At 44.0% G+C, this 26671-nt stretch overlaps 1 protein-coding gene across 1 annotated transcript in view; it reads left to right on the top strand.

Moving 5' to 3' along the window:
- DDX1 (DEAD-box helicase 1) overlaps positions 1-26671 on the top strand; it is a gene marked incomplete in the record, with an annotated part of 73830 nt that overhangs the window by 33714 nt on the left and 13445 nt on the right. Inside the window, 3 exon segments of the mRNA XM_078774695.1 lie at positions 4547-4735; positions 15496-15547; positions 15952-16098. Coding sequence (XP_078630821.1) covers positions 4547-4735; positions 15496-15547; positions 15952-16098 — 388 coding nt within the window.

Here is a 26671-nt window from a genome sequence, read left to right as displayed (position 1 = left end):
AGAAATGCACCAAACTTGTTAGTTATGAATTATGATCAACACATGGAAGGAAGGTGCAAAAGCAGTATCATTTTTGGCCCTGCCCCCTGGGTGGGGTCAAATACCAAAAAATGCAATTACGGGCACATTTTTAAACATTTTAAAATGAAACTTTGTAAATGCAATCAACATCTGAGACCCTTGAAATATGTAATGTTGTTTTGGATTTGACCCTCGGTTTATGCTCCAGGGGAGTAGGGACTTAGGGTCACAGGGGTGATAATGGGAAAAGAAAAAAAAATTATACTCAAAAATTGATATTGCTTCAATCCTTGTAGAACTTTATGCCATCTTTCAACTTGGCTTTAGGTGGGAAACGTGGGGATTAGTGATGGCACACCATCGACTTCACTCAAGTTAAATATATAGTCTTCATTCTGCAGAAAGGATCGAAGACACGGAATTGTTTGTTGTTTTTAAGGAGTGAGAGTCGGAGATATTGAAGGAAGGTGAAATTATATTATCTCTGCTCATGACAGGAAGACGTTAGCTGTGATATACATAGGAGCAAATTATGTCGGGAAAGTTTATTCGGAGGATTAAAAACAGCTGTTTACCACCATCTCTTATCTTACCCCTCCCCTACCAAAACCTTGATATTTTCTACCTCCATTAAAACACCCCAAATCCACCTCTTTCAATCCCCAACTTCTTTCCTGAAATTCCTAGTAGTGTTCATTTGCTTTATACCGTGTACCCCTTCCTCCTCCCCCAGTCCTCCCCCTTCCACAGATCTACCAACGTCCCTGTTCTCTTCTGTTGTTGTGCTTGTGTGCATCTCTCTCCCCCTCTTGTCTCCCTTCATTGCTCCCTTCATTGCATGTTTTATGTGTCTGTGCATGTTTTCATGTTCAATGTGTTAGCTCTTACACGAGCCTTGATTCTGTATCCAATATGTATATATATATACTAGCTGAGGTGCCCGGGTTGAATAAGAATAATACAAATATATGATGAAAAGAACATGTATATTTTAGAGCAATATCACAGTACATTTCCTACATGACGTTTTGTCAATTATCAATTTCTCAAAACCTCTTGGTATACAACATTTCTGGTTTTCTTACTTGGTGCCAAGACATAAAGATTGCTTGGTTTTCCAACCCTCGAGCAGCCCACGTACAGCTGGCCATGGGAAGTACCCGGCATTGCCGGACTGGGGAAGGGAGGGAAGGGGGAAGGGGAGGGGAGGGGGACGGGGGGAGGGGAGGGGAGGGGAGGAGAGGGTGGGGAGGGGAGAAGAGGGGGGGAGGGGAGAAGAGGGGGAGAGGGGGGGAGGGGAGAAGAGGAGGGAGGAAGGAGGGGGAGGAGGAGAGGGGAGGGGGGAGGGGGGAGGAGGAGAGGGGAGGGGGTGAGGGGGGAGGAGGAGAGGGGAGGGGTGAGGGGGGAGGGGGCAGTGGAGGGGAGGGGGGAGTGGGGGCTTCACCCGGGTTGAATAAGAATAATACAAATATATGATGAAAAGAACATGTATATTTTAGAGCAATATCACAGTACATTTCCTACATGACGTTTTGTCAATTTTCAATTTCTCAAAACCTCTTGGTATACAACATTTCTGGTTTTCTTACTTGGTGCCAAGACATAAAGATTGCTTGGTTTTCCAACCCTCGAGCAGCCCACGTACAGCTGGCCATGGGAAGTACCCGGCATTGCCGGGCGGGGGAAGGGAGGGGAGGAGGAAGGGGAGGGGAACGGGGGGGGGGGAGGGGAGGAGAGGGTGGGGAGGGGAGAAGAGGGGGGGAGGGGAGAAGAGGAGGAGGGAGGGGGAGGAGGAGAGGAGAGGAGGAGGAGGGGGGGAGGAGGAGGGGGGAGGGGGTGAGGGGGAGAGGGGAGGTGAGGGGGGAGGGGGAGGGGGGGAGTGGAGGGGAGTGGGGAGGGGGGAGTGGGCGGGGTGAGGGGAGTGGGAGGGGGGAGGGGGGGCTTCACCCGGGTTGAATAAGAATAATACAAATATATGATGAAAAGAACATGTATATTTTAGAGCAATATCACAGTACATTTCCTACATCACGTTTTGTCAATTTTCAATTTCTCAAAACCTCTGGGTATACAACATTTCTGGTTTTCTTACTTGGTGCCAAGACATAAAGATTGCTTGGTTTTCCAACCCTCGAGCAGCCCACGTACAGCTGGCCATGGGAAGTACCCGGCATTGCCGGGCGGGGCAAGGGAGGGGAGGAGGAAGGGGAGGGGAACGGGGGGGGAGGGGAGGAGGAAGGGGAGGGGAACGGGGGGGGAGGGGAGGAGAGGGGGGAGGGGAGAAGAGGGGGGGGAGGGGAGAAGAGGAGGGAGGGGGAGGAGGGGGGAGGGGAGGAGAGGGGGGAGGGGAGAAGAGGGGGGGAGGGGAGAAGAGGAGGGAGGGGGAGGAGGAGAGGGGAGGGGGAGGAGGAGAGGGGAGGAGGAGAGGGGTGAGGGGGAGGGGGAGGAGGAGAGTGAGGGGGAGGGAGTGGGGGAGAGGGTGAGGGGAGGGGAGTGGGAGGGGGGGAGGGGAGGGGAGGGGGGAGGGGAGGGGAGAAGAGGGGAGAGGACGGGGGAGGGGAGGGGAGAAGAGGGGAGAGGACGGGGGAGGGGAGGGGAGAAGAGGGGAGAGGACGGGGGAGGGGAAAAGAGGAGGGAGGGGAGGAGGAGAGGGGAGAAGAGGAGGGAGGAGGAGAGGGGATGGGGGAGGGGGGGGAACGGCTAGCTTGGCAAGCGATAGCAGGATTTTTACTTTTATTTTTACCTCAATGAGGGCTATATATATAGTCCGTGCTTGGAGCCTTCAAGTTCAACATAAAGTTTTTTTATGAAAAATAATGCAGATGTATAACAATCCACCAATGCAAGTTCAGAAATGAATGCAGATCCTTTACTTTGCGATACAAACGCAATTCCCGCCATTTCCACTCACGATCGAGGCCCTCCACAGTCGGCTTCTATCAGTTCGGCCGCGCCTCTTCTTCCTCCTACAACTTCGTCTCACTTCTTTCACTCAAAATGTACGAAATTCTGCCGCATGAAATTATGTAGAGGCCTCGTCGGTGGGATATAAGGTACATAAGGAAGGCGTTGTAACAGAAGAATCAAAATAAAAGTGGAAGAACATGAGGAAATGGGAGCTATTCTGGACCCACAGCCAAACCCGACAAACCATTGCAATACACCCCGAACGTCTAGCGCCGCCACAAACCACCATGGAATTGCAGGTGGCACGGTTTTTTTAAACCATTGATATTAAAATAAAACGTAGCCTATAACCACCAGGATTTTATGCTGATTCCGAATCTGTGTCTAAAACTTTTCTCCGATGTGTAGTTCTTGAGTTATAAGCGGACAGACACACATATACACACACACACACACACACACACACAGACACTCCTCCTTTATATATAGAGATATATATATATATATATATATATATATATATATATATATATATATATATATATATATATATATATATATATATATAATTATATATATATATATATAATTATATATATATATATATATATATATATATATATATATATATATATATATATATATATATATATATATATATACATATATATATATATATGTATGTTAAAAGATAAGTACATGAGATTGGGTAGCCGACTGGAAGCAGAGGCTTTGTGAGGTTGTTTTTTTTGATTTTTTTTTTAACGGATATCGCCCAGACAAGGCATACAGCCACTATAGGTAAGGCGCTAAAACTTCTCTGACATGAGGTAATGTTTTCTGGTATTCCTCTGACAGGAAATCGAATACAATTCATAAGTGGAGCAATAGATGTGAACTAGAAGAATGGTGTAGACAGCAAGGTTTAAGATCTATATTTTTAGAAGGAATGGAAATATTTTGGGGGCAAAGGTGTGTTCCAGGATGATGGCATAGGTTAAATATAAAGGGGACAGCAAGCTTTGCAGTGGGAATTAAGGAGGGAATTAAGATTTTTTTTTTTTTTAAGGTTGGGAGGGTGGGAAGGAAGGAACTGTTACCGATTTTGTCACCAGGCACCAAAAATAAATTATAGGAAGGGAAAAGAAAAAAATCCTACACTGATGCCAGGAGTTTTAAAATAAGAAGATGGAAGAGCTCTAAGTTAAAGTAGATAGTGAGGAGAGGAGTACAACATAGTTGCAGTAAGCCATCATCCCCACTCATCCACCCTTACACTCCCTCCCAGAGTGAATATATGTTTATGAACTGTTGGATTTAAGTGATTTGGTGTTGATGTAGTGCAGCCTTTATGGGCTGAATGGGAATTCCTTGTGTATCCTTGTGTGAGTGGAATGTGATTGGTAAATGTATGACTGTAAGTATGAAATTCCATTTATTTATTTTCATCATATTTGTGTATGAAACAGCTCCTGACAAATGCAACAACTTCATATTTAAGCTCGCATAGTCTCAGCTTTAACCGTATAATAGGAAAATGCCAGAGGTTTCTCCAGCCATTGTTGAATCTCAAACTTATTGTCACTGTTACAGGAGCATTGAGGTTTCTTGTGTTTAGGTGATTGTTTGCTCAGCCACACTTCATTCGTTTGATGTGAAGAAGCTCGCCGAGAAAATCATGCACTTCCCTGTATGGGTGGACCTCAAGGGAGAAGACTCCGTGCCTGAAACAGTGCACCATGTCGTGGTTCCAATAAGTCCTAAACTGGATAACCAGTGGGAACGCTTGGGCCAAAACCGCATCAAGGTGAGCCAATGTTGTGACTTGTTCAATACTTGCACTCATTTGAATTTCATCATATTGTCTTCTGTGGAGAGAAAGAAATAAAAGCATTACTTTGATGTTTTCTAAGATTTATCATTTCAATGACTCGATTTTGATTCCCATTCATAACTGTAATGTGAAACCCGCAAAAAAATTCAAAAGCTGAAAATTACTAGATCCTTTCTTTATCCACTCTTTACCTTCACCAGAGGAGAGGGTATTATAAAGAACTCACCATGGGGAATAACATATGTTAATGATGATGTCATAGGTTCCTCCATTGTGATGTCATAATTCAACAAGTACAAAACTTCATCTGATCAAGATGAATTTTTTTTCTCTGCAACCGTTGGTCCGATCAGCAGGAAATTATTTTCACCATAGGTGCGCCTCCTCCTGTAGAATATTTCGATGATAATTATGACGTCATCGGCCACTTGGTACGAGCGCCATCTTGGAAAAACTGAAAAACTTTGCACCTACATCTCTGAAAGCCCTGCATCGAAAAAAATGAGACATGGCTCATTGTAAAGAACTCTCCATCGGGTATAAAATATGTTAATGATGATGCCATAGGTTCCTCCATTATGACATCATAATTCGACAAGTACAAAACTTCATCCGATCAGGAAGAAATTTCTTGAGCGTCATCTAAGGATAAATTGGTGGAGGAAAAAAAATGGTGATGTCATCGTTCACGTGGTTCGGCCGCCATATTTGTTTTAACACAAAAGCCTTAAAAACCACTAAAAACGTCTGCAATCTCTGATTGCTCTTTCTTGTTCATATTGCGTCACCAATGAAGATATGTACAATGGATCATCAAATACAATCAATACACAGTTTTCTATTCTGTGATCAACCTGCAGCAATATCATTATGTGCCAACCAAATCACAGATCTGTCACATCTCAACAATCACTTCTTCTCCTCCTCCTCCTCCTCCTCCTCCTCCTCCTCCTCCTCTTCCTCCTTCCCTTTATAAGTGTTGAGGTCCAATATCACCAAGCTTCTGCCCTGCCTTGACCACAATACTTCTCCACTTCCCTATGTGCACTGCTGCTAACCCCCGCCGCTCTAGCACTGCACTGCCGCTCTAGCAGGGAAAATGGCCTTAAAATGCATGTTTTTGTTGTGTTGTTCCCTATGTGCTCAACCAACTCTCTCCACTCTCCAAACATCCCCACCTTACTGATATCCCTCTTCACACAATCCTCCCATCTCGACCACGGCCTACCTCTCAACCTAGCCACTCTCTTTACCATTCTCTCTTCCATCATCTGCACCACATGACCAGCCCATCTCAGCCGGCATTTCACTAGTCTTCCTGTCAAGCTCATCTGCGCACCAATGTCCTCCCTCAGTTCATCCATCCTCCTATCCACCATCTTCACTCTCACAATCCTCCTGACCCAGTTGTTCTCACAAACCTGCAGCCTCCATTGTTCTCTCTGTCAGCACCACTGTTTCCAGGCCGTAAAGGTAGGCCTGTGTTACACTTGGCATCAGAACCTTGCCTTTCAATTGCCTTGATATATTTCTGACTGCCATTACTCCCTCCATCCTCCTCCAATCTCCATGCATTCTCACCGACCTGAATCCTCCTCCGCTCCTCTGCCTCAGACTTACCATCCCTGGTCACTGTTCTCCCCAGATACTCAATTATATTTTCCTGTCTGATCGCATTCCCCTTTAACCTGAAATTCATTTATTTTCTCTGCTGCCCAACCCACAAAACCTCAGTCTTCTCCATGATTATCTTCAGCCCATGTTTCTCAAATGCCTTTCTTTTCCAGTACCCCAGTACTTCCTGCATCTCCTGCCCACTCTCCACCACAACAGCCAGATCATCTGCATACAACATTCTTTCCATAATGCCTCTCATGTTTACCTTCCTGCTTACCAGCTCCATCACCATGATATATACTGAAACGCAAAAGAAACTTACCACCTTTGAAACCTTTAAATATCAACAATAACACTGCGTGTAGTAAATGTGTGAACGTATTTGTGGACAATAGTGTCCTCGCTGTCAGACAAAACGGTCACGGATGGTCACTTGAACCTTCAATGGTCACTTCATAGCACAGCTGTTGAACAGCCGTTTTGACTGTCAGTGATTAGCCAAGGGGTACGGGATGATTTTAATGAGCTGCACGTGATGTCTTGATATTGGCTTTAAAAAGGCCAGTGCAAAATGGGCATTTTGACCGAAAAATTTGACCATTTTGACCATTTTGACCAACTTCAAAAAGACCGAAAACGCAAAAGAAACTTACCACTTGTTTGAAATGTAATAAAATTGTAACAGTTCAAAATAAAACAAACCAACAATTGCTAATTGAAACATTGGCATTTTATTGATGACATGTCAAGTTTTTGACCAAGATACACCATCTCATCAGTTTGTTCTCCAGTACAGAACAGCACAGGGTGCAATGTCAGTCCCCTTTCAATAGCGTGTATGGCCACCATTATTTTGGATACAGGCAGTGCATCGTCGGCGTATACTGCCTACCAGTCTTTGGATGGATTGCTGCTGGATTCTGTCCCACTCAGTCCTCAATGTCTGAAGCAGCTCTGCCCGTGTCCTGGCCCTGCCAACTACGTGTCTCCCAAGCTCATCCCACAGGTGCTCTATGGGATTCAGGTCAGGGGAGAGCGCAGGCCACTGCATGGTGTTGATGTTCTCGCCTTGGAGAAATGCAGTGGTAAAGCGAGCAGCATGGGGACGAGCGTTGTCATGCTGAAAGGTTCTCAGTTCTGGGTGGTCTAGCAGGAATGGCAGCAGATGAGGTCGTCGGATGTTATCCACATACCGCTGGGCGTTAAGATTCCCATCCACAACCACCAGTGGCGTCCTGTACCGGCCTGATATGGCTGCCCACACCATCACACTTGGGCCACCCCACCTGTTGGCTTGACGCACGCAACAATCGGCATATCGCTCGCCAGTTCTTCTCCAGACACACTCACGCCCATCAGGACTGTCCACACAGAACCTTGACTCATCGCTGAAAGCGACCTCGTTCCACTGCGCCAAGGTCCACCGCTGATGCTGCTGGCACCATCTCTGACGGTTGCGGCGATGGGCAACCGTCATCACGGGGCCTCTGTATGGTCTTCTGGCAGTCAGACCATAGTCATGCAGTCGTCTTCGTGCAGTATCATTGGAGATCCGTGGGTTTGCACGCCCCGGAGTTTCTGCCGCAGTGCGGGATGCTGGACGGAATCGATCCCGCAGGTGACTTCGGACCATCTGCCTGTCCTGCCTTGCAGTGGTGACTCTTGGCCTCCCTGATCGAGGTCTGTCATCTGCAGAGTTGTGGAGGGTGTCTCTGTCCACCAGGGCCGATATCGTCTGGTGTGAACAGCCAAGGCGACGTGCCACCTCACGGTAGCTCAGTCCGCCTTGCAGCATGCCCAGGGCATGCTGCCGTTGATCCCTTGACAATCGTGGCATGTTGATTGAAATGCCCATTTTGCACTGGCCTTTTTAAAGCCAATATCAAGACATCACGTGCAGCTCATTAAAATCATCCCGTACCCCTTGGCTAATCACTGACAGTTAAAACGGCTGTTCAACAGCTGTGCTATGAAGTGACCATTGAAGGTTCAAGTGACCATCCGTGACCGTTTTGTCTGACAGTGAGGACACTATTGTCCACAAATAAGTTCACACATTTACTATACGCAGTGTTATTGTTGATATTTAAAGGTTTCAAAGGTGGTAAGTTTCTTTTGTGTTTTCGGTCTTTTTGAAGTTGGTCAAAATGGTCAAATTTTTCGGTCAAAATGCCCATTTTGCACTGGCCTTTTAAAAGCCAATATCAAGACATCACGTGCAGCTCATTAAAATCATCCCGTACCCCTCGGCTAATCACTGACAGTCAAAACGGCTGTTCAACAGCTGTGCTATGAAGTGACCATTGAAGGTTCAAGTGACCATCCATGACCGTTTTGTCTGACAGCGAGGACACTATTGTCCACAAATAAGTTCACACATTTACTACACGCAGTGTTATTGTTGATATTTAAAGGTTTCAAAGGTGGTAAGTTTATTTTGCGTTTCAGTATACATGAGTGGGCTGAGTGCTTCCCTGCCTCAAACCGCTGTACACACTGAGACATCCTCGGACCAAACAAAACTCTTCCCTTCGTTCCCTTGTACATCCCTTCCACCAACGTAACTTCTGCTTCCAGCACTCCCATCCATGTCAGTGTAGCCATCACCATCTCTCTCGGGACAATGTCGTAGACCTTCTCAAGAACCACAAATCCCAATGCCGTTTCACCCTGCACCTCCAACCTCTTTTCCATCAGCTGTCATCCCATCTGTCCTTTCAATACCCTTTCTAAACCCCCCGCTGCTCTTCTCCGATCTCCTTCTCCATGCTCTTCCTTGTCCTCCCATCCAGAATCCTCTCCAGCATCTTCTTTCATGACATGACTAAGGAGCATGTAATGCCCCTACACATTCCCAGATCTTGAACAACAACTGCCCTTCCATATCGGCACAATTAAACCTGTTCTCCAATCCTCTGGAATATAACCCTCTCTCTGACATACCATTCAACAGCCTCTTCATCCAACTGACTCCAACTTCTCCTACTGCAATTATCATCTCTGTACACAACTCATCAATGCCTGGCACTCTTCCCTTCTTCGTCCTCATCAATGCCATCCACACATTGTCTTCATGATCTGCACCAACTCCACTTTCTCTTCCACATAGCTCCAGCTCACCGTTGCTTCCTTCCTGGTTCAACGGCGCTTTGAAATAACCTCACCACACCTTCGATACCGCCCCACTCTGTCACTCCCGCCACGATCCTTAATCATCGCCACCACCCCCTTCATGTCCTTGCTATCACCATTCCTGTCAGGAGCCAATTTATAGATCATCTTCCTCCCATCATCCTCTTCTAACGTGTTGTACACATCTTCCATATCATTCCTCGCCTTATCCACAACTCTCCTTGCTGTATTATTCTTCTGCCCATACAGTACCCCAGTACTTCCTGTGGGCCAGCCACCTGAAATGGCTATCGGCCCACCCTGCTTCCAGTTGCCCCATTATCCTTGATCTTCTTTATCCTCTGACAAATCTTCTTCTTTTCACAAACTGCCTTCGCTACTTCCTCCGTCCACCATACCTGGTTTGTATCCCTCGATGATGCACCCTTTCCTGTTGTCCTTCCACACAAAACTTCTGCAATTCCCCATAACCTCTCTGTACTTCTTCCACTCCTCCTCCAAACCTTCCACTTCTTTGCTAAGTTGCTCATACCTGGCCCTCATCCTCTCATTGTACTCTACAATGATGTTTCACCTCCACTTCTTCCACCTAATAAACTCCCGACCACTGATCTTAACCTCCCTCCTTTTCGTCATCCATACCACAAACACCACAGGCTGCCACTGCCTTACAATCCTTAACCCTCCACAACTTTCACTTCCTTGCCACCACCAAATCCAGTTATTTTCTGTGCTGGCCAATCCTATAGGTAATCTTGTGGCTTTCCTGCTTGTGAAAGAATGACCCAGCTATGGCCATCCCATTCCTTGCCACCAGCTCCACCAGCTCTTGAGCCTCTCTATTCCTCATTCTCCAACTAAATTTACTAACAGGTTGAGAATCAAACTCAAAGGTATAAGCGTGTCACACATATTCTTACCCATCCCCAGCACCTCTATTCCATCCTTTCAGAACTCAAAGCCATAAACAGCAAACCCATATATTGCTTGGCAAAAAACCTCTAAAATCAGAATACCACAGTGCAATCGAATGGTCATCGGAAACCTGGTTGAAAAACAGAGTCCTACATTAAACAATGCACCTACATTGGTCCCCTGCACAGTCAGTAAATTGGATCTTTCAGCCTGGTGTACTGAACATTGTGGAACCTACACAGCTCAGGAGATGCACCGTTTACACAAGCCATATACACTACTGTAGTGGAAATCTCTGCTGCACTTGCAAAGCTTAAGAACTGCAAAGATGAATGACTTGACAATGTCACCAATGAAATGTTGCCTTTCATGCTAACGGCAAACACCTGCATACCTGAGTCAGTTGTGGCACACGAGAGCCATCTTGAGCAAGTGGCTCAAAGCTTGACATTCTTCCAACTTCCAAGCATGACAAACGGCTATCGGCCCATCACGCTTACATTGCGTACTGTGCCGCTGTGCTCACGGAAAAGCTGACCTGGTTCCGTGGATATAACGTAGCCAGTCATCTATCACCCTTCCAATCAGGCTTTCTCCCTATGCGTTCAACTGAAGACCATAATCACAAGATCGGTGCAGTTTTTCCATGATGGGAGGGTTGGGAGGCATAAACCTACAGCATAAACCTTTGAAACACAATGCAGGTTATGTTCGAATTTTTGTTTTCATATTCAAGGTTGTGATTCATAAAATCTTGCAAGGAATTTCAACATTGCACCAGGTTTTCTGAAGTTTCCCAGAAACGTACAGAACAAAACTCTGAAAATGACAGTGCTTCAGCTGTATCTCATATATGTAATGCTTTGAAGGTGAGAGAGAGAGCTATCGACATTTGTTGTCGATGAACTTTTCAGAGAAGACAAAGAGTGGGGTTTAGAAATGGTTTCACTTTGTCTGCCGGTATGTTTACAGACGTCAGTCAGTCCATGATCGAAGAAGTACTTAACTACAATTGAATGTTGTATTTTGAACACTGTAGAACATGAATCGGAACACTTATCTGCAGTTTAGCAGCACTGTACTTTGGCTCTGTAATGAACGTAATGAACGTAGAGCAGCAACGAAGGCTGGAAAGGGTGGAAATGCGAATGGTTCGGTGGATGTGTGGAGTATCGTTGAGAGAGAGGAAGACAAATGATGAATTGCGAAAGATGATGGGAATAGAGCCTGTGATTGATGCTGTGAAGAGAAACAGGTTGAGCTGGTTTGGTCATGTGTTGAGTTGAGGAAGGATGAAAGTGACTGGTTGAGAAGAGTGATGGAAATGAATGTGGAAGGAAGTAGAGGACGGGGAAGACTGAGAAAGACTTGGCTAAAGATGGTCGAAGAAGAAATGCGGGCAAGGGGGTTAACAAGGGGAGATGGAGAAAATAGGGCAAAATGGAGAAGATTGTCATGTGGACCGCAAGGCGAACCCCCACTCTTGCAGGGAAAATGGCCTTAAAATGCCTGTTGTTGTTGTTGTTGTTGTTGTTGTTGTTGTTGTTGTTGTTGTTGTTGTTGTTGTTGTTGTACTTTGGCCCTGAATTTAGCAAATTGTACGGAATCTTGCCCCGAGTGTGCAAGAGCACAGTAAAGGAAGCAATTGTTTTAGGCTGTCTGCCAAACAAAATTGAAAATCATTCCAAACAGGAAAGTTACTGTATTTAGGGACATCATAAAGGACACAAACAACAGGCATGAATAACTAATTACCTTCGCAAAAGCGGAAGGTTATGTTTTGATCGCTGTGTATTTATTTGTATGTCTGTGTGTGTGTGTGTATGTTATTCGCATAACTCAAAAAGTATTCAACCGAATTGCATGAAATTTGGTGGGATGATTGGTTATTATACGGGACACATTTGATTAGATTTTGGGAGCAATCGGGTCAAAGGTCAAGGTCAAGGTCACGAAAAGGTCAAAATCGTATTTTTACCAAGTACAGAACAGTAGCTGCGGCGAAGGTATGCGCTCTACCGAGTGCCCGTTCTAGTTTAACATGTTAAATAAGATGGTGCATAAATGGCGGTAAAATTTCAGATTTTTTTTTTTAACCTTTATTTTATTTTAAATGAATTATTATATAGTATAACACCGTAGAACACAGATGGTCTTCTTTGCGTTTCCATAAATCTTCAGTTTAGCAGTACTTGGACAAAATTGTTGTCATACCCTTCCTCCCGTCCATGGTACACGGAATCTTGTGGTGAGGCTATTGCCCAGAAACAACTTGCTTTCGTCTCCTGGAAAGCAAATCCAACGGAAGGAAATCTCATTTCCTTTCACAAAGCCCGAAACAAGTGTGTGTCCACCCTCAGGAGAGCCAGGAAACAATATCTCTCCGTTCTCAGGACCGAACTCTCTTATCTGTCTCCCTCTTCCAAATCCTGGTGGCATCTGGTCAAATCTGTTTCTGGTGTTTGTTCCCCCTCCATCCCCTCCCTTACCTCAAATGGCCACACGGCTGACTCCGCACGTGAAAAAGCTGAATGCCTCAACTCTGTGTTTGCCTCTAAATCTTGTGTCCCAAACCCCATCCCTCTCTGTACCCAGTCGTACCCAGCTGCTCCTGGACTCTGTGTCCTTTCCTCCTGACAAGGTGGAAAAGTTTCTGTCAACCCTCGACTCGGATTCTGCAACTGGACCTGACGGCATCAGCCCACGGGTCCTAAAATCCTGTTCTTCCGCTCTCTTTTGCTCAAGGTCATCTTCCATCTGCTTGGAAATCTGCCAACATCACCGCTTTGCACAAAAAAGGTGCAAAAACAGATCCCAGCAACTACAGACCAATTAGCCTTCTCCCAATTATCAGCAAAGTCCTGGAATCCATCATTGCTTCAGATATGAAATCTTTCCTCTTCTCCAATGGCTTGATCTCTGATCATCAATTTGGTTTCAGACCTGTACACTCTACTCTGGACATGCTGCTTCTGCTTTCTCAACAATGGATGGAGGTCCTCAATGCCCAACAGGAAATTAGAGCAGTCTCCCTTGACATATCACGTGCCTTCGATACGGTCTGGCACCCCGCTCTGCTCACCAAACTCTCCTCTTTTGGTATCCATGGAAATCTCCACGCATGGCTGGCGGAGTTCCTCTCTAGTCGTAGTCAACGTGTGGCCCTGAATGGGTTTCTCTCATCTCCTCTTCCTGTTCAGGCTGGAGTTCCCCAAGGCAGTGTTCTGGGCCCTGTGCTTTTTCTGGTCTTTGTCAATGATCTCTTTGACTCTCTTGAAAATCCTCTGTATCTCTTTGCTGCTGACTGTACTCTCTGTCGCTCCATTCTTCATCCCTCAGATCGGCAGTCTGCAGCCTCCTCACTCTCTGCAGACCTGGACAAAATCACAGACTGGGCAAACAAGTGGAACATGTCTTTCAATCCTGACAAATCTCACACTCTTACGATGTCTCTCCGAAAAGACCGACTGGACAACCCTCCCATCCACTTTCTGAATAATCCTCTCCAAGAAGTTCTGTCACTCAAGCTTTTGGGTCTCACTATCTGCCATGATCTTTCCTGGGAAAACCACATTTCAAATCTGGCCTCCAAAGCCAGTTGCCGACTGGGCATCCTACGTCGTGCGAAGTCCTTCCTTGGCACACCTGAGCTCCTCACCACATACAAGGCTTTCATCCGCAGCTCAATGGAATACTGCTCTCCCCTCTGGGCTGGTGCTCCTGCCTCACACCTAGCTCGTCTTCACGCTGTTGAAACCAAAGCATTCAGAATCATTGGAATCTCCCGCGATGAAGCTAACTCCAAGGGCCTCTCACCCACTCACCGCAGGCAGGTTGGTGGTGTTTCCATCTTCTACCGACTCCTCTCTGGCCTTGCCCCCCCAGCTCTCTCTGGGCTCTGTCCCGCAAATATTCCTACAGGTCGCACAAGATCTGCCTGCAACCCTCTTATGGTCAAACTGCCAAAATCAAGACTCTCTGCTCACCTTCACTCCTTCATTCCTCTTTTCTCCCGCCTCTGGAACAAACTCCCTCACTCTCTTCAATCCCACTCCACCCTCCAGGTCTTTAAAACAGCTGTTCACCACCATCTCTTATCTTCCCCCATCCAAAACCTTGATCTTTTCTACCCCTGCTAATTTCACCCCAATTCCACTTTTTTGAAATACCAACTTCTGTCCTGGAAGTCCTTGGTGTCCTTGTGTTTTATCCTTCTCCTTCCCCCCCCCCCCCCCCCCTTCCCACACCTCCTCCCCCCAAGCCCTCTCCCTTCCACACATCTCCCTGCTCTCAAATGTTGTGTTTGTGTGCTTCCCCTTCTCTCCCCATCTTGTCTTCCGCTCCCTCTTTTTATATATTTTGTTTGTCTGGTTGATTTGTTTGTGAAGTAAATGTTAGCTCTTTCACGAGACTCGATTCAGTATACAAAAAAATAAAAAAAATAAATGGTACGTAATCTCGAACAATTAAATTTGCCATTCACGCTCTTAACATTGGGAAATATAGAGGTACAGACGAAATTGCGAATCGTAGGATATATTAATTGTGTTCGGAAACACAAAGCAAGAGTTGAATATACCCTTCCCATGTCCTTTTTCCTATACACCACGTGGGGTATGGTGTTCTACGGACGCTCTCATTTCTTTATTTTTACCGTATTTAAATTTATTCCATTGATATTGAAATCACATCCGTATTACTATTTTCATTCACAACACAAACCAACCTCATGAATTTCATCGAGAGGAAACAAATGGACAAGAGAATGTAGTTTGCTAGCAGAGGGTAACAAGACATGTCGACCGTAGTCACTGTGTGACTGAAAGTGCGAGTAAGGCCGAGCAAGAGAGAATTCGGTAAAAAATAAATCCTGTGAAGATTTTGTGCCAGGAAGGTTAATAAATTAGCCACGTGTAGAGAGAGCAGGCAAAAAGTACTACTTGTATCAATTCCCATTAATGAGACTTATTAACTACATCTTCAAACCTAAATTTGTTTTTAATTTGTACAACTAATTGTTAAGCACTTGTACTCATAAGATTGTAATCTTTTACATTGGTGTCGTTTAGACGGATGGAGTTCATCAAAAGGACAACACAAGACCTGGAGCCAACACACCTGGTCAGTGTTTCGTCAGCCGATTTCAATAATGTAAACAATCCATTGTACTGTGGAATCCTTTGGTTTTTCCAAAATGCATTTTACTCATTGGTTCTTACAGTGCTGTACTTCAATTGTGGACTTTGAGACGGGCAAGCCATTGTGTGCTCGTGCCAAATTTCCTCTGGCTCCGTCATGTTACCCGTATTAGCTTTACCTTGAAGATGCGGTAGTGCTGTGATTGGCTGTGCCTCAATTACCTTGTGATACTTTTGCAAGATTTTTCATGCGTTTTACCATTTTACCATGAAGACGTTGCTCGTAGTCGCATACCCTTCGTGTGAAGTGATCTTTCTAAATGCAACTCTTACGAGTGCTTTTCCGCAAGTGTTTGATCAGAATGCCCTTGCTCTCGATGCCATTAGAGATGTGGTCAGAGGCGGTCAAGTTGTTGAAGGGAGAGTTTGTAGTTCGAGCCATCCGTGAACACAAAATGGACCAGGCTATTATCTTCTGCCGTACCAAGCTGGATTGTGACAACCTCGAGCGCCTTTTCATTCAACTCGGTGGTGGTGAGTAGCATGGTTAAAATTCCAGCCAATACTGCCATTGAGTGCATGGATTTTTATTGTTGCTTGTGGGGCTCTGCGATTTGTCAGGCATTTCTGGGAGTGAGGTGGAGGATAAAAATGCTTTGTCTTTTCATCATTTTATATTTTAAGAAACCTTTTGAGTCGTAAAACTTTTGTCTCAAGCTTTGTAATAGCACAGTCTAAAAATTACATATGCACATAATCTTGCATAGTAATTTCTCGCTTATCGCGGTAATTGCATTCCTGAAAAGTACCACGGTAATTGCATTCCTGAAAAGTACCGCGGTAATTGCATTCCTGAAAAGTACCACGGTAATTGCATTCCTGAAAAGTACCACGGTAATTGCATTCTTGAAAAGTACCACGGTAATTGCATTCCTGAAAAGTACCGCGGTAATTGCATTCCTGAAAAGTACCGTGGTAATTGCATTCCTGAAAAGTACCACGGTAATTGCATTCTTGAAAAGTACCACGGTAATTGCATTCCTGAAAAGTACCGTGGTAATTGCATTCCTGAAAAGTACCACGTTAATTGCATTCCTGAAAAGTACCACGGTAATTGCATTCCTGAAAAGTACCACGGTAATTGCATTCCTGAAAAGTACCGCGGTAATTGCATTCCTGAAAAGTACCGCGGTAATTGCATTCCTGAAAAGTACCGCGATAATTGCATTCCTGAAAAGTACCGCGGTAATTGTATTCCTGAAAAGTACTGCGGTAATTGCATTCCTGAAAAGTACCGCGGTAATTGCATTCCTGAAAAGTACCGTGTTAAGTGAAATTGCGTTTTGCAAAAAAAATTTTCCCATAATAAATAATGTGAACGATGAGGGTTGCATGTTAGAGGAAGCCGGAGAGAGAGAAACAGAAAGAGTGAGAATAAGGAAAGGATGTCCTGTAAGCAAACATAATAATGAATACAATTATAAATCATACTAATATTTTTAAATAAAATTATGAATGCAACAAAATTGTATTTACTTTAAGATGGTGGTTGTTGCTTGGTGTGGAGGTGGTGGGGTGAGTGGTGGAGTTATTGGGGGAAGGGATGGGGTCATCAGGATCTTCATTTGAAAATGATGGTGATTGAGCCATATGGTGCTGCACATTTGTTGCTGTGGAGGTTGAAGGCATGGGATAGTCACTTGAGCATGTTCTTTTCGTAGTTTTGATGAACCTGTCAAGTGACAGTTATCTTGATCGCTTCCTTTTTATTTAAATAAAGTTGACAATAGCAACTCAAAGCATCATTCATCAGTCTGGCTACGTTAGAGCTGCATTGTCTATCTGCATCATCATCAAAGATTGCCATTGCTTTCTCATCAAGATTGAAAGCTTTTGACAACCTTTGTTGTCAATACGCGAGCAGCAGGTGTAATGTAGGCAATCTCCTTTTCCTTCTCTCATTGTTCATCCAGTTGCATTAAATTCTTAATTTTATAACTTCTTGTGTTGCGCTAGCACCTCCTCCACATCAGCCTGCTCCACCTCCTCAAAACCAACCTCTTTGGCTAAATAGACAATTTGGCATCTGACGTTGGACACGTCCTCAACCATATTGAAACCTTTGAAGTCATGTACGCATTCATGCCACAGCTTTTGCCAAACGCCATTCAGGCAGGTAGACGATACTTCAGCCCACCACTCACCAATAATATCAATGGCGTCCTTTCCAAACGCCAAAACTCCTCAATTGTGTGTTTGCCTTCACTGTCTGTGTCCTTAATTAATTTGGTGAATTTTGGCGTAAATTATAATACGCCTTGAATGTGGCTATCACACCTTGATCCATGGGCTGGATTAACAATGTTATGTTGGGCAGTAGAAAAATAACTTTAATGTTTCCCTGAAAAAATCAGCAATGTTTGGAGGATGACCAGGAGCATTGTCAAGAATCACGAGAATCTTGAAGGATGTATTTTCTTTTGCGCAATAATCTTTAAGTTCCTTTTAAGGATAAACATTATAAACCATTCCAGGAAAACAGCACTGGTATCCATCCTTTCGTATTTGTTCGGCAGATAACAGAAAGATGATCCTTTGAATAGTCCCTCAAAGCCCTTGGTGTCTCAGGATGATAAACCATGAATGGTTTTAACTCGTCACCTTCAGCATTTCCACCAAGCAGGGGAGTGTAACAATCTTTAGCAGGTTTAAATCCGGGTGCAGTTTTTTAGGCTATTTATCTGAAAGAACTTCAAAGAGTTGGTCGCAGTGTCCGTCTGTACGTACGTTAACATTTGACTGAAACATCTTCTTACAAACTACATGGCCGATGTGGACTAAATTTTGCACGATGCATCGGGACAGCAAGGTCTCATGGGATTGTGCCCACCATCCAGATGTGCTGCCCAAATGGGGGATAAAAGAGGAGTTTTGCCTCAAATGTTGGTATTTTATTCGAAAATCTTACTCTCAGAAACCGACAGACAGATCCAGACCAAACTTGTCATGAGGCATCGAGTCCATGCCCTAACCTTAAGTTGTACTCCTCATGACCGTATTTCCCCTGGAAAGGAGGCAACGGTCCCCTTCACTGAAAATCCCTCGTTTTCACTGAAACATCTTCTCCACAGATACCTGAGCGATATGGACCAAATTTGGTACAATGCATCAGGACAGTAAGGTCTCATGGGATTGTTGCTTTCCATCCGGATCTGCACATTTAAAGAGGGTTAAAGGGGGATTTTGCCCCAAAAAGGGGTTTCACCTCAAATTCAGATAATTTATTTTAAAATCTTACAAACTGTGGGGAAATAACCATCAGTCTCCCATGGGGCTATTTTTCATCTTTGGAAATGTATGTTCTCGTTGGCACACATTAACAGTAAAGACCGGTTTTGTCAACATTTATCATCTGCCGAGCTATAGAGACAACATCCTCACGAATCTTTTTGTGTAAGTTTGGGAAAATTTTGGGTTTATTCGGCAGAAGCAGCTTCTCCAGTAACCGTAATATTATGGAAAGTTCTGCATATGTAGCTGTGTGTGTGTGTGTGTGTGTGTGTGTGTGTGTGTGTGTGTGTGTGTGTGTGTGTGTGTGTGTGTGTGTGTGTGTGTGTGTGTGTGTGTGTGTGTGTGTGTGTGTGTGTGTGTGTTTTGGTTGTTGTTTTACAATAGGAATTACATATTTTCCAAAGCTATCTTCACCAAAATCTAATCATTTCGGCCTCCACATACCCAACCTCCCCACAAAATTTCGTCTGAATCAGTCCGCATCTTTTGGAGATATCCTGTTAACAAACATACATACAGACAGGGGTGAAAACATAACAGCCCACCATTGGTGGTGGAGATAATTAACAGTCAATGAGGTTTTTTAAATGCATCATATCCTTTCACTACCAATAATTTTGTACTTGCATTGACTGCCAATAATATTGTCGCCTTTAGGAGGCAGACCTCAAATTTTTCTCAAAAGGATTTGCTGATTCCAAATTGTCCTATATTTAGGTAAAGGCTATCTTAAATACCCAGATTACCCCCACAGGTGGCGCTGTTCAAGCTTGAATCAATTAAAATTGACATGTTTTTTTTCCTCCCGTCATACGTACTTCTGGTGGTGTCTACCCTACCTTTATACTTGTGCTTTTGTATGCAAGACTCTACTTGTGCTAGTTAAGCTCCTTATAGAAGAGGGGAGGATGTATATAGCTATTGTGGGGTTTCTTTCTACAATGGCACCCCAAGTTTTTAATAGTACCACAGTTTCTTAGACCTCCAATAGTACGAAACCAATGTAGAAAAATATATTTCTTATTGTTTCCTCTTTTTTTCTTCTTGCACCTTCAACACTCCCAAATTCCGAGCTGTATCTTGGAACCGGCAGGGACTTTCGGAATGAAATTTTGCATCAATAATGCATAAGCTTATAGAAAGTATGTGGGGATTACATAATGTTTTGACCTTGACTTAGTTATAGACATTTAAACATTTTCACCATAACTCGATTAAGGTTTGTCCGATTGGAATGAAATTACCCTCTCTGGATAGCTGGAGCTAGTCACATTTATGATTAATTCATGTCATCCCCAAACCTGCCTTCCTTTAACCGCTGGATAAATATGAATGGCGGTCTGAAAAAATAACGTGTTTTTTTTGTCATTGCTCAATTTTGCCAATGCGGAATCTCAAAGGCCGCTTGGCCTTCCAGGATGTTCTTGCATCATAATAGTGTACCTGTACTAAAGTTGTGCATCTCATATTTACTCTGCGCTTGCGAAGCGAAAAGCAGGGTTAAGCAATCGGTTGCGTACGTGTGCCGTACGTGTGCCATGTCTGCATTTTAAAAATTCATTTTCTCGGCAACCGTTGGTCCGATTGACATGAAATTTTACCGTGGGAGCGCCAAAGAGTGCCTCTGCCTGTAGATTTTTTTGCTGATAATTATGACGTCACAGGTCACGTGTTATGGACGCCATCTTGGAAAAACGTTACACCTCTATGTCTCCCAAACCGCTTCATGGAAAAAAAATAGAAACATGGATCATTGTCAAGTACACCCCATGGGGAATAAGATATGTTAATGATGATGTCATAGGTGCCTCCATTATGACGTCATAATTCAACAAGTACAACTAAACGGTTGATCTGAACAGTATGAAAAAAAAAAATCCAGAAACATTTTGTATCCCAAACAAGTCCTCCTCAAAACTGCGCAGGGTAAGTATTCTATGAATACCATCTAGTTGTTTCATGCCCTTGACCTACTTTTTCGGAATGTGATCTAATTAACTGAAAACACATTCTTTATCATAACTTGAATAATTTCCCTCCGCTTTTCATGATAAGTTTTATGGATAGATTAAGCCTGGTGTTGGCTTAACGTTTAAGATGACTGGCCTGCAATCTTGGGGTCCTGAGGTTGAGCCCATGTCATGCCGTTGAAATAACACCACAATGTGTATGCTCCGAGTGATAGTGAATGGAAGCATACGCTTACTGGTCTTGCTTACAAACCCAGCCTGAAGTATCTTCTTCCACTACTCGCCCACCCCCAAAAAAACTCTGCACCTCCTCCACCCACCTTGCCCTTCTACCGCTCCAGCGTCCCTGTTACCATTCAAAAGTCCTGTATTAGCAACTCCATTTTCGTTCAATTCCTTTGATCTTTGATATCTGGGTTTCTTGTGTTTATCCCAAAGAGTGCAAGTTGAAAAGTTTAGGCAATGTCTTTCTTTTCTGCTATCTTTAGATTTTGCAGTGCTTAACAATTATTCTGGTCTTGTTTTGTCTCCTCCTCATGCCATGATGACTCCTCAACTCTATATGGATAGCAGTAGTAGTAAGGGCATTTTATGAGATATTTCACAAATCTGTTAACTAAATTGTTACCAAAAAATTTCTTCACCAATATGTTTGTAAAGGTGTGTAATAACATGTGTTAAAATGTTGAAGTTCAACTCCCGTGGGAAACCCAGAAAAAAAGCTGTTGAATTCGGGTACCGAAAAATTGTTTTCGAGAATTTTTATTTTTTTAAATCGGCCCTTAAGTAACTTATGAGGGGTCAAATAAGGGTTTTTCATGATTCTGAGTTGATTGTTAACATTTATATTTTCACCACAGACACTCCTTTGTGGAAAAATAATTTCTAAATATATCTCATTTTCTACTTTGCAGGACATGGAGTCTAGCAATATGGATTATATTCACAGCCTTCAGCCAAATCGGAAGATCAAATGTCACTATAGCGACCCCAGCGCGCCGTATGCACTCTTTCAGAGTGGTGAAGATGGTGTTGAGGTCATTAGGGTCTCCTTCAATAACTGGGAGGAACTCGATCTGTGTGCTCTGCTTTGCATCATTAGCATGGATTCTCTTCATCCAGCCATTCCAGTTGGAGTGTGGGAACTCAGGGTCGTTGGCTTTGATCACCCACCCCGCTGCCCAGAGTGTGTCACCTGGAGTGAGGAGTGGCTGATCATGAGCCAGGGAGGAGGAAAGCTCAGTGAGGGGGAGAAACATGATCGCGTTCGTTCCTATCTGTTTCCTGTTCGTAAATGGAATAATCTTTACTTCAGTTCCTCTCAGGGTCTTAGCTTTGTCGAGTGCCTTCAACTTCACCCGGGGGAAAGCTGCTGTTGTCTGTGGATCTGGCAAAGGTGGTGCCGGAGAGGTGACTTCGATCCAACCCATTGAGTGAAAGGGAGTGTTTCCGTGAATAGAGACCATGTTTAAATCTATATTGTCTCCAACAAACTGAGTGACTGCATTGTTTGTTTCCCCAACCTCCATAAAGACCACCTGATCATTACTTGACAATTCACTTTCACTGGCTGGCACTTTGGCTGTCATCACTGATTGATCCTCAAGCGCAGCATCAACCGCAACCTCATCATTGATCTGTTCATCGGTTTCCTCCACAATGGTGTCAAGAGTGCCAGAAGTATCTGGAACATCATCTCCACTCCTACTATTAAGGAAGCAGTATTTGTAGTTTTGTGTCTCCGTGTAAGACTCAGTGTATCCCAGCCGGTGGAACTTGTTGAGCATCCATTTTGACCCAAATCTATGATCAAGTTGTATGGCAAGCCCCATTTGGTGTGGCAATACTCCAGACCGAGGTCGACAGGCCTTAATAAAATTCTGCCCCCAAACGGCAACTCTTTCGTCTGTCTTGACAATCGGTCTCAAGAACATCTGAAGGCTTGCAGGAACAAGTGTCAGCTGACTATCGATGTCAGTCATACTGTGTGTGGTGGGGTATGACTTTGGACCTAAATCAATCAAGGCAATATCATTGGATATGAACTTGAGTGCCGTCTTTATGATCTGAGTCTTCTCATCTCCATGGTCAAGATTAGCATGATGCGCTCGCAGAATATTGTCGGTGCCATCTTTGAGACAGAGTACATCTGCCCTTCTTTCCTGTGTTGTGAAATACAAGGTGTCTTCGTATTTCTCTAGAAGTTTTATCTTTAGCCAATGCTTTGAATAAGAAAGGCTCTTCTCTGGTGACTGATCAAACTCCTGCAGCTTTTCATGGACTTGGTCCATGTTCATTACCCCATGCTCTAATTCTGAGTCTAACCATTCGCAGAATTCAATAAAAACTGCCTCTCGCTCCTCATCAATACTCCTCTGTCCTCTCTTCCTTTTTCCTTCCTCATCAGTCTTGGACAAACTGTCACCTCTCGCAAACATAAGTTTGCATCGCAAATGGTACAGTGTTTCTTCTGCTACCAAGTCGTTGATCCCTTCCAGGCGTCCAGTGACTTCAGTGCCCCAGTCATCCCCGCGACTCCGTGCTGTCTTCAGCAAGCTTGCCTTCAGTGTATCTGCAGTCAAATTATCTGGCACTCTGTATTTCTTTCTAGCTTGTGCTGGATTATTTTTGTAGAGCTGGGCTGGTTGGTTGCAAAGAATGCATACATCCTTATACAGGAGGTCAACTGACTGTGATCTTCTAGAACTGCAGCCAGTTGATGAACTGAACTCACAAGTAGTGCGTCTTCTCTTCAACTTTGATGACTCTTTCTCTGCCTTTGATGCTTGAGCTGACTTCTTGGTGGTTGCAACAAAGTTGTTGTACAGATCATTTTTACACTTCTGGTGGTACCTCAGTTTTCCTTCTTTTTGAGCCTCCTTCATACGTTCCACAACAGTAACATTTTCGACAGTTTCTGCTTGTTTCAATAAAGTTGAGTATCCCTTTGGAGTTGCCTGTATGAGCCTTTCAGCTGGTGTATCCGAGCGTGCACAGATGAAGCAATTGAGCACAGGTGGAGTAACGTCTTCATCCATATTGCTAGACTCCATGTCCTGCAAAGTAGAAAATGAGATATATTTAGAAATTATTTTTCCACAAAGGAGTGTCTGTGGTGAAAATATAAATGTTAACAATCAACTCAGAATCATGAAAAACCCTTATTTGACCCCTCATAAGTTACTTAAGGGCCGATTAAAAAAAATAAAAATTCTCGAAAATAATTTTTCGGTACCCGAATTCAACAGCTTTTTTTCTGGGTTTCCCACGGGAGTTGACCTTCAACATTTTAACACGTTATTATTATTACACACCTTTACAAACATATTGGTGAAGAAATTTTTTGGTAACAATTTAGTTAACAGATTTTCATGTTTCCCTTACTATAGGCTAAAGGAGTTGTTTGTTTTTCATCTCATAAAAGGAGAAACCTGGAAAGGATGCAGGAAGCACAAAGCACGTGACGACATTCAGACATACTTTAGAAGTTCAATCCGGACTGATTGAGGTTTTCACATACCCACGGATGATGGGATTTTCTTGCACTTGCCCTATAAAGTTGTGGTTTCGGGTTTCCATGGGCATGGAAAGCACCCGTGGCTTGATAAGCTCACAAACTGCCTGTAGTTGCAAATAGGGTATTTCTATTGATGAAATATGTTTGGTTGACGGTGCAAATAAAGAAGAACTGAAGTGATAAAAAAAATTTTTTACCTTTCGATAAGCATAATCAGAAAGATAGAAGTGGCTTCCCTTTTTTTAATGTTGAAGGCTCCAGCCACGAACTATATAGTCCTCATTGAGGCCAGGCCTTAAGTAAAAGACACCTTTAGGAAAGTGAAGAAAAAGAGAATAGTCTCTGAGTTTTTGAGAAAGTAAAAAAAATCTGCTTTATGAAAAAGGGAAGGTCATAAGTGTTTGGAAATACATGGGCGGGTAAAGAGTTCCATAATTTGGCATTGGAGGGTAAGAAACAAACATTATAACGGCCCACCCTTGAGTTGCCAATGGCCACACAATAATCACGTGATGTAGTGGCTTGTCGAGTATTCCCTGGTCTTGGTAATGACGGAGGTACACAAGCAGCAAGTTCTTGGAAGCAGAAATCAAAGAAATATCTGTAGAAAAGAGAGAGAGCTGACTTTGCTGCGTAATTCAAGCGGGTCGAGTTTTGAGGTCAGATTTGGAGAGTTGATAAGTCGGATTGCTTATGATTAAATTCTGTCCAGTAAGTACAGGGTGTTTCAAAAAGAGTGATACAACTTTAAACGTTTATTTACAAAGAAACAGAAACCTCAGGACCGTGAACCAAACATTTATTGAAAGCTTTATGACATGGTATTTTCTATCCCTGATTACTATTTCCGTAAGTCACTGCTAGAGTTAGTGAGAGCCCAAGCTCTGAAATTGGCATTTACGCAAAATCCTTGTGATTGACGTTCTCGATATGTGACCCTCCGCGGTTTAGACAGGCATTGATCCTGACTCCAAAGTTCTGTCCAACTTTCCTGTAGGTCTCAGGTCGTTCTGCCCCTCAGAAAATGTTGTTGTGGTTGTTGATTGCACCGTTCAAGTGGAATTGGGCTTCATCACTGAACCACATCAGGTTGATCCAGTTTGGGTACCGCTCCATCCTGTCACTGAGCCAATTGCACATATCAAGTCTCCTTCTCTTGTCATCTTGACTCAGTTTATGCCTAATATAGATGATGTATGGGAAAAGCTTCAGTTCCTGAGTGAGGATACACCAGACTGATGTTGGTTTGATGTCTGGCTCCTGGGAACGCCGGCGGTGGGACTTCTTGCGACTGTCCACTGCAGAATTCCACATGGCGTCGATGTTGGCTTGGCTCTTGGTTACTGATGCTTGCCTGCCACTGTTGCCCTTGCTCTGGTCAAGTGCGCTGTACCCTTGTGCTCAAAATGCTTCACAATATGTTGAATGGCACAATTTGTGGGTCCATAACGTGTTCTGAGGTATTTCCTGCATAACCTCAGGTGGGTGTCTACATATGATTTAGTCTCGTACCACTGCGCCACCACTTTTGTCTTCTGCTCCACTGTCCATGGCATAGTTTAACTACGGAGCTAGAAATCCCAGGGAACAAATACCACGATAACACCACCAAACCCTGAAAAGGAAAACGGTGTAGTGTTACGTGTTACCTCCCCAAACTCCGGTTACATTACCCCTCAGAGTCTCGAGAGGGAACGCGGCAGAAAGATTTGTAATTTTGAGTGTTCCTATCGATTTGTTATTTTGAGTGTTCTAATAAACCATGGTAAAACCACACCAATGCAATTGTGTCGAACAAAATCAGTAATTGTATCTCATACACAATAATAACACTCTCAAAGAAAGTACCATGAAAATATCACTTGCATCAAATGAACAATACATATGATGGTACCATCATTCCCCAATGCTCTCAAAGCAATAAACACACGATACACCAAACGTGAGTGGAATGTAACATTCCCAAAGTCCGTGCACGAATCCCCATGCGGGGTGAAGGTCGAACTCGTGCAGAACGACAAGAACCGGCAGGTATCTGCGTGGCTGCGAACGAGGAGTTACGAGGTGAGAGGTCGATATGGGAATTGAGCCGATATTGGAACCAACAGCGATCCACACTATGATGTCGATATAGGAATCCCAACGACAAAACACGAAGCACCAGGCGGACTGCCTCTTCGAGGAAAAAATGGCCGATCGGCCTGTAATGGAGGCTCTTGCTTTCCCGCCAACAATAGCTCACGCTTGGTAATAAAACCTGAGACGCAGGTTTAATTGCAATCGCAATATGGGACGATGTCGCGGGCAATCCCTTTCACGGGAAGCCTCA

The sequence above is a fragment of the Myxine glutinosa genome, chromosome 3, assembly GCF_964187855.1.
Source record: "Myxine glutinosa chromosome 3, kmMyxGlut1.1, whole genome shotgun sequence".
Taxonomy (NCBI): domain Eukaryota; kingdom Metazoa; phylum Chordata; class Myxini; order Myxiniformes; family Myxinidae; genus Myxine; species Myxine glutinosa.
The sequence above is the reverse complement of the archived record's forward strand: the minus strand, read 5'-3'. Positions and strand labels throughout refer to the sequence as shown.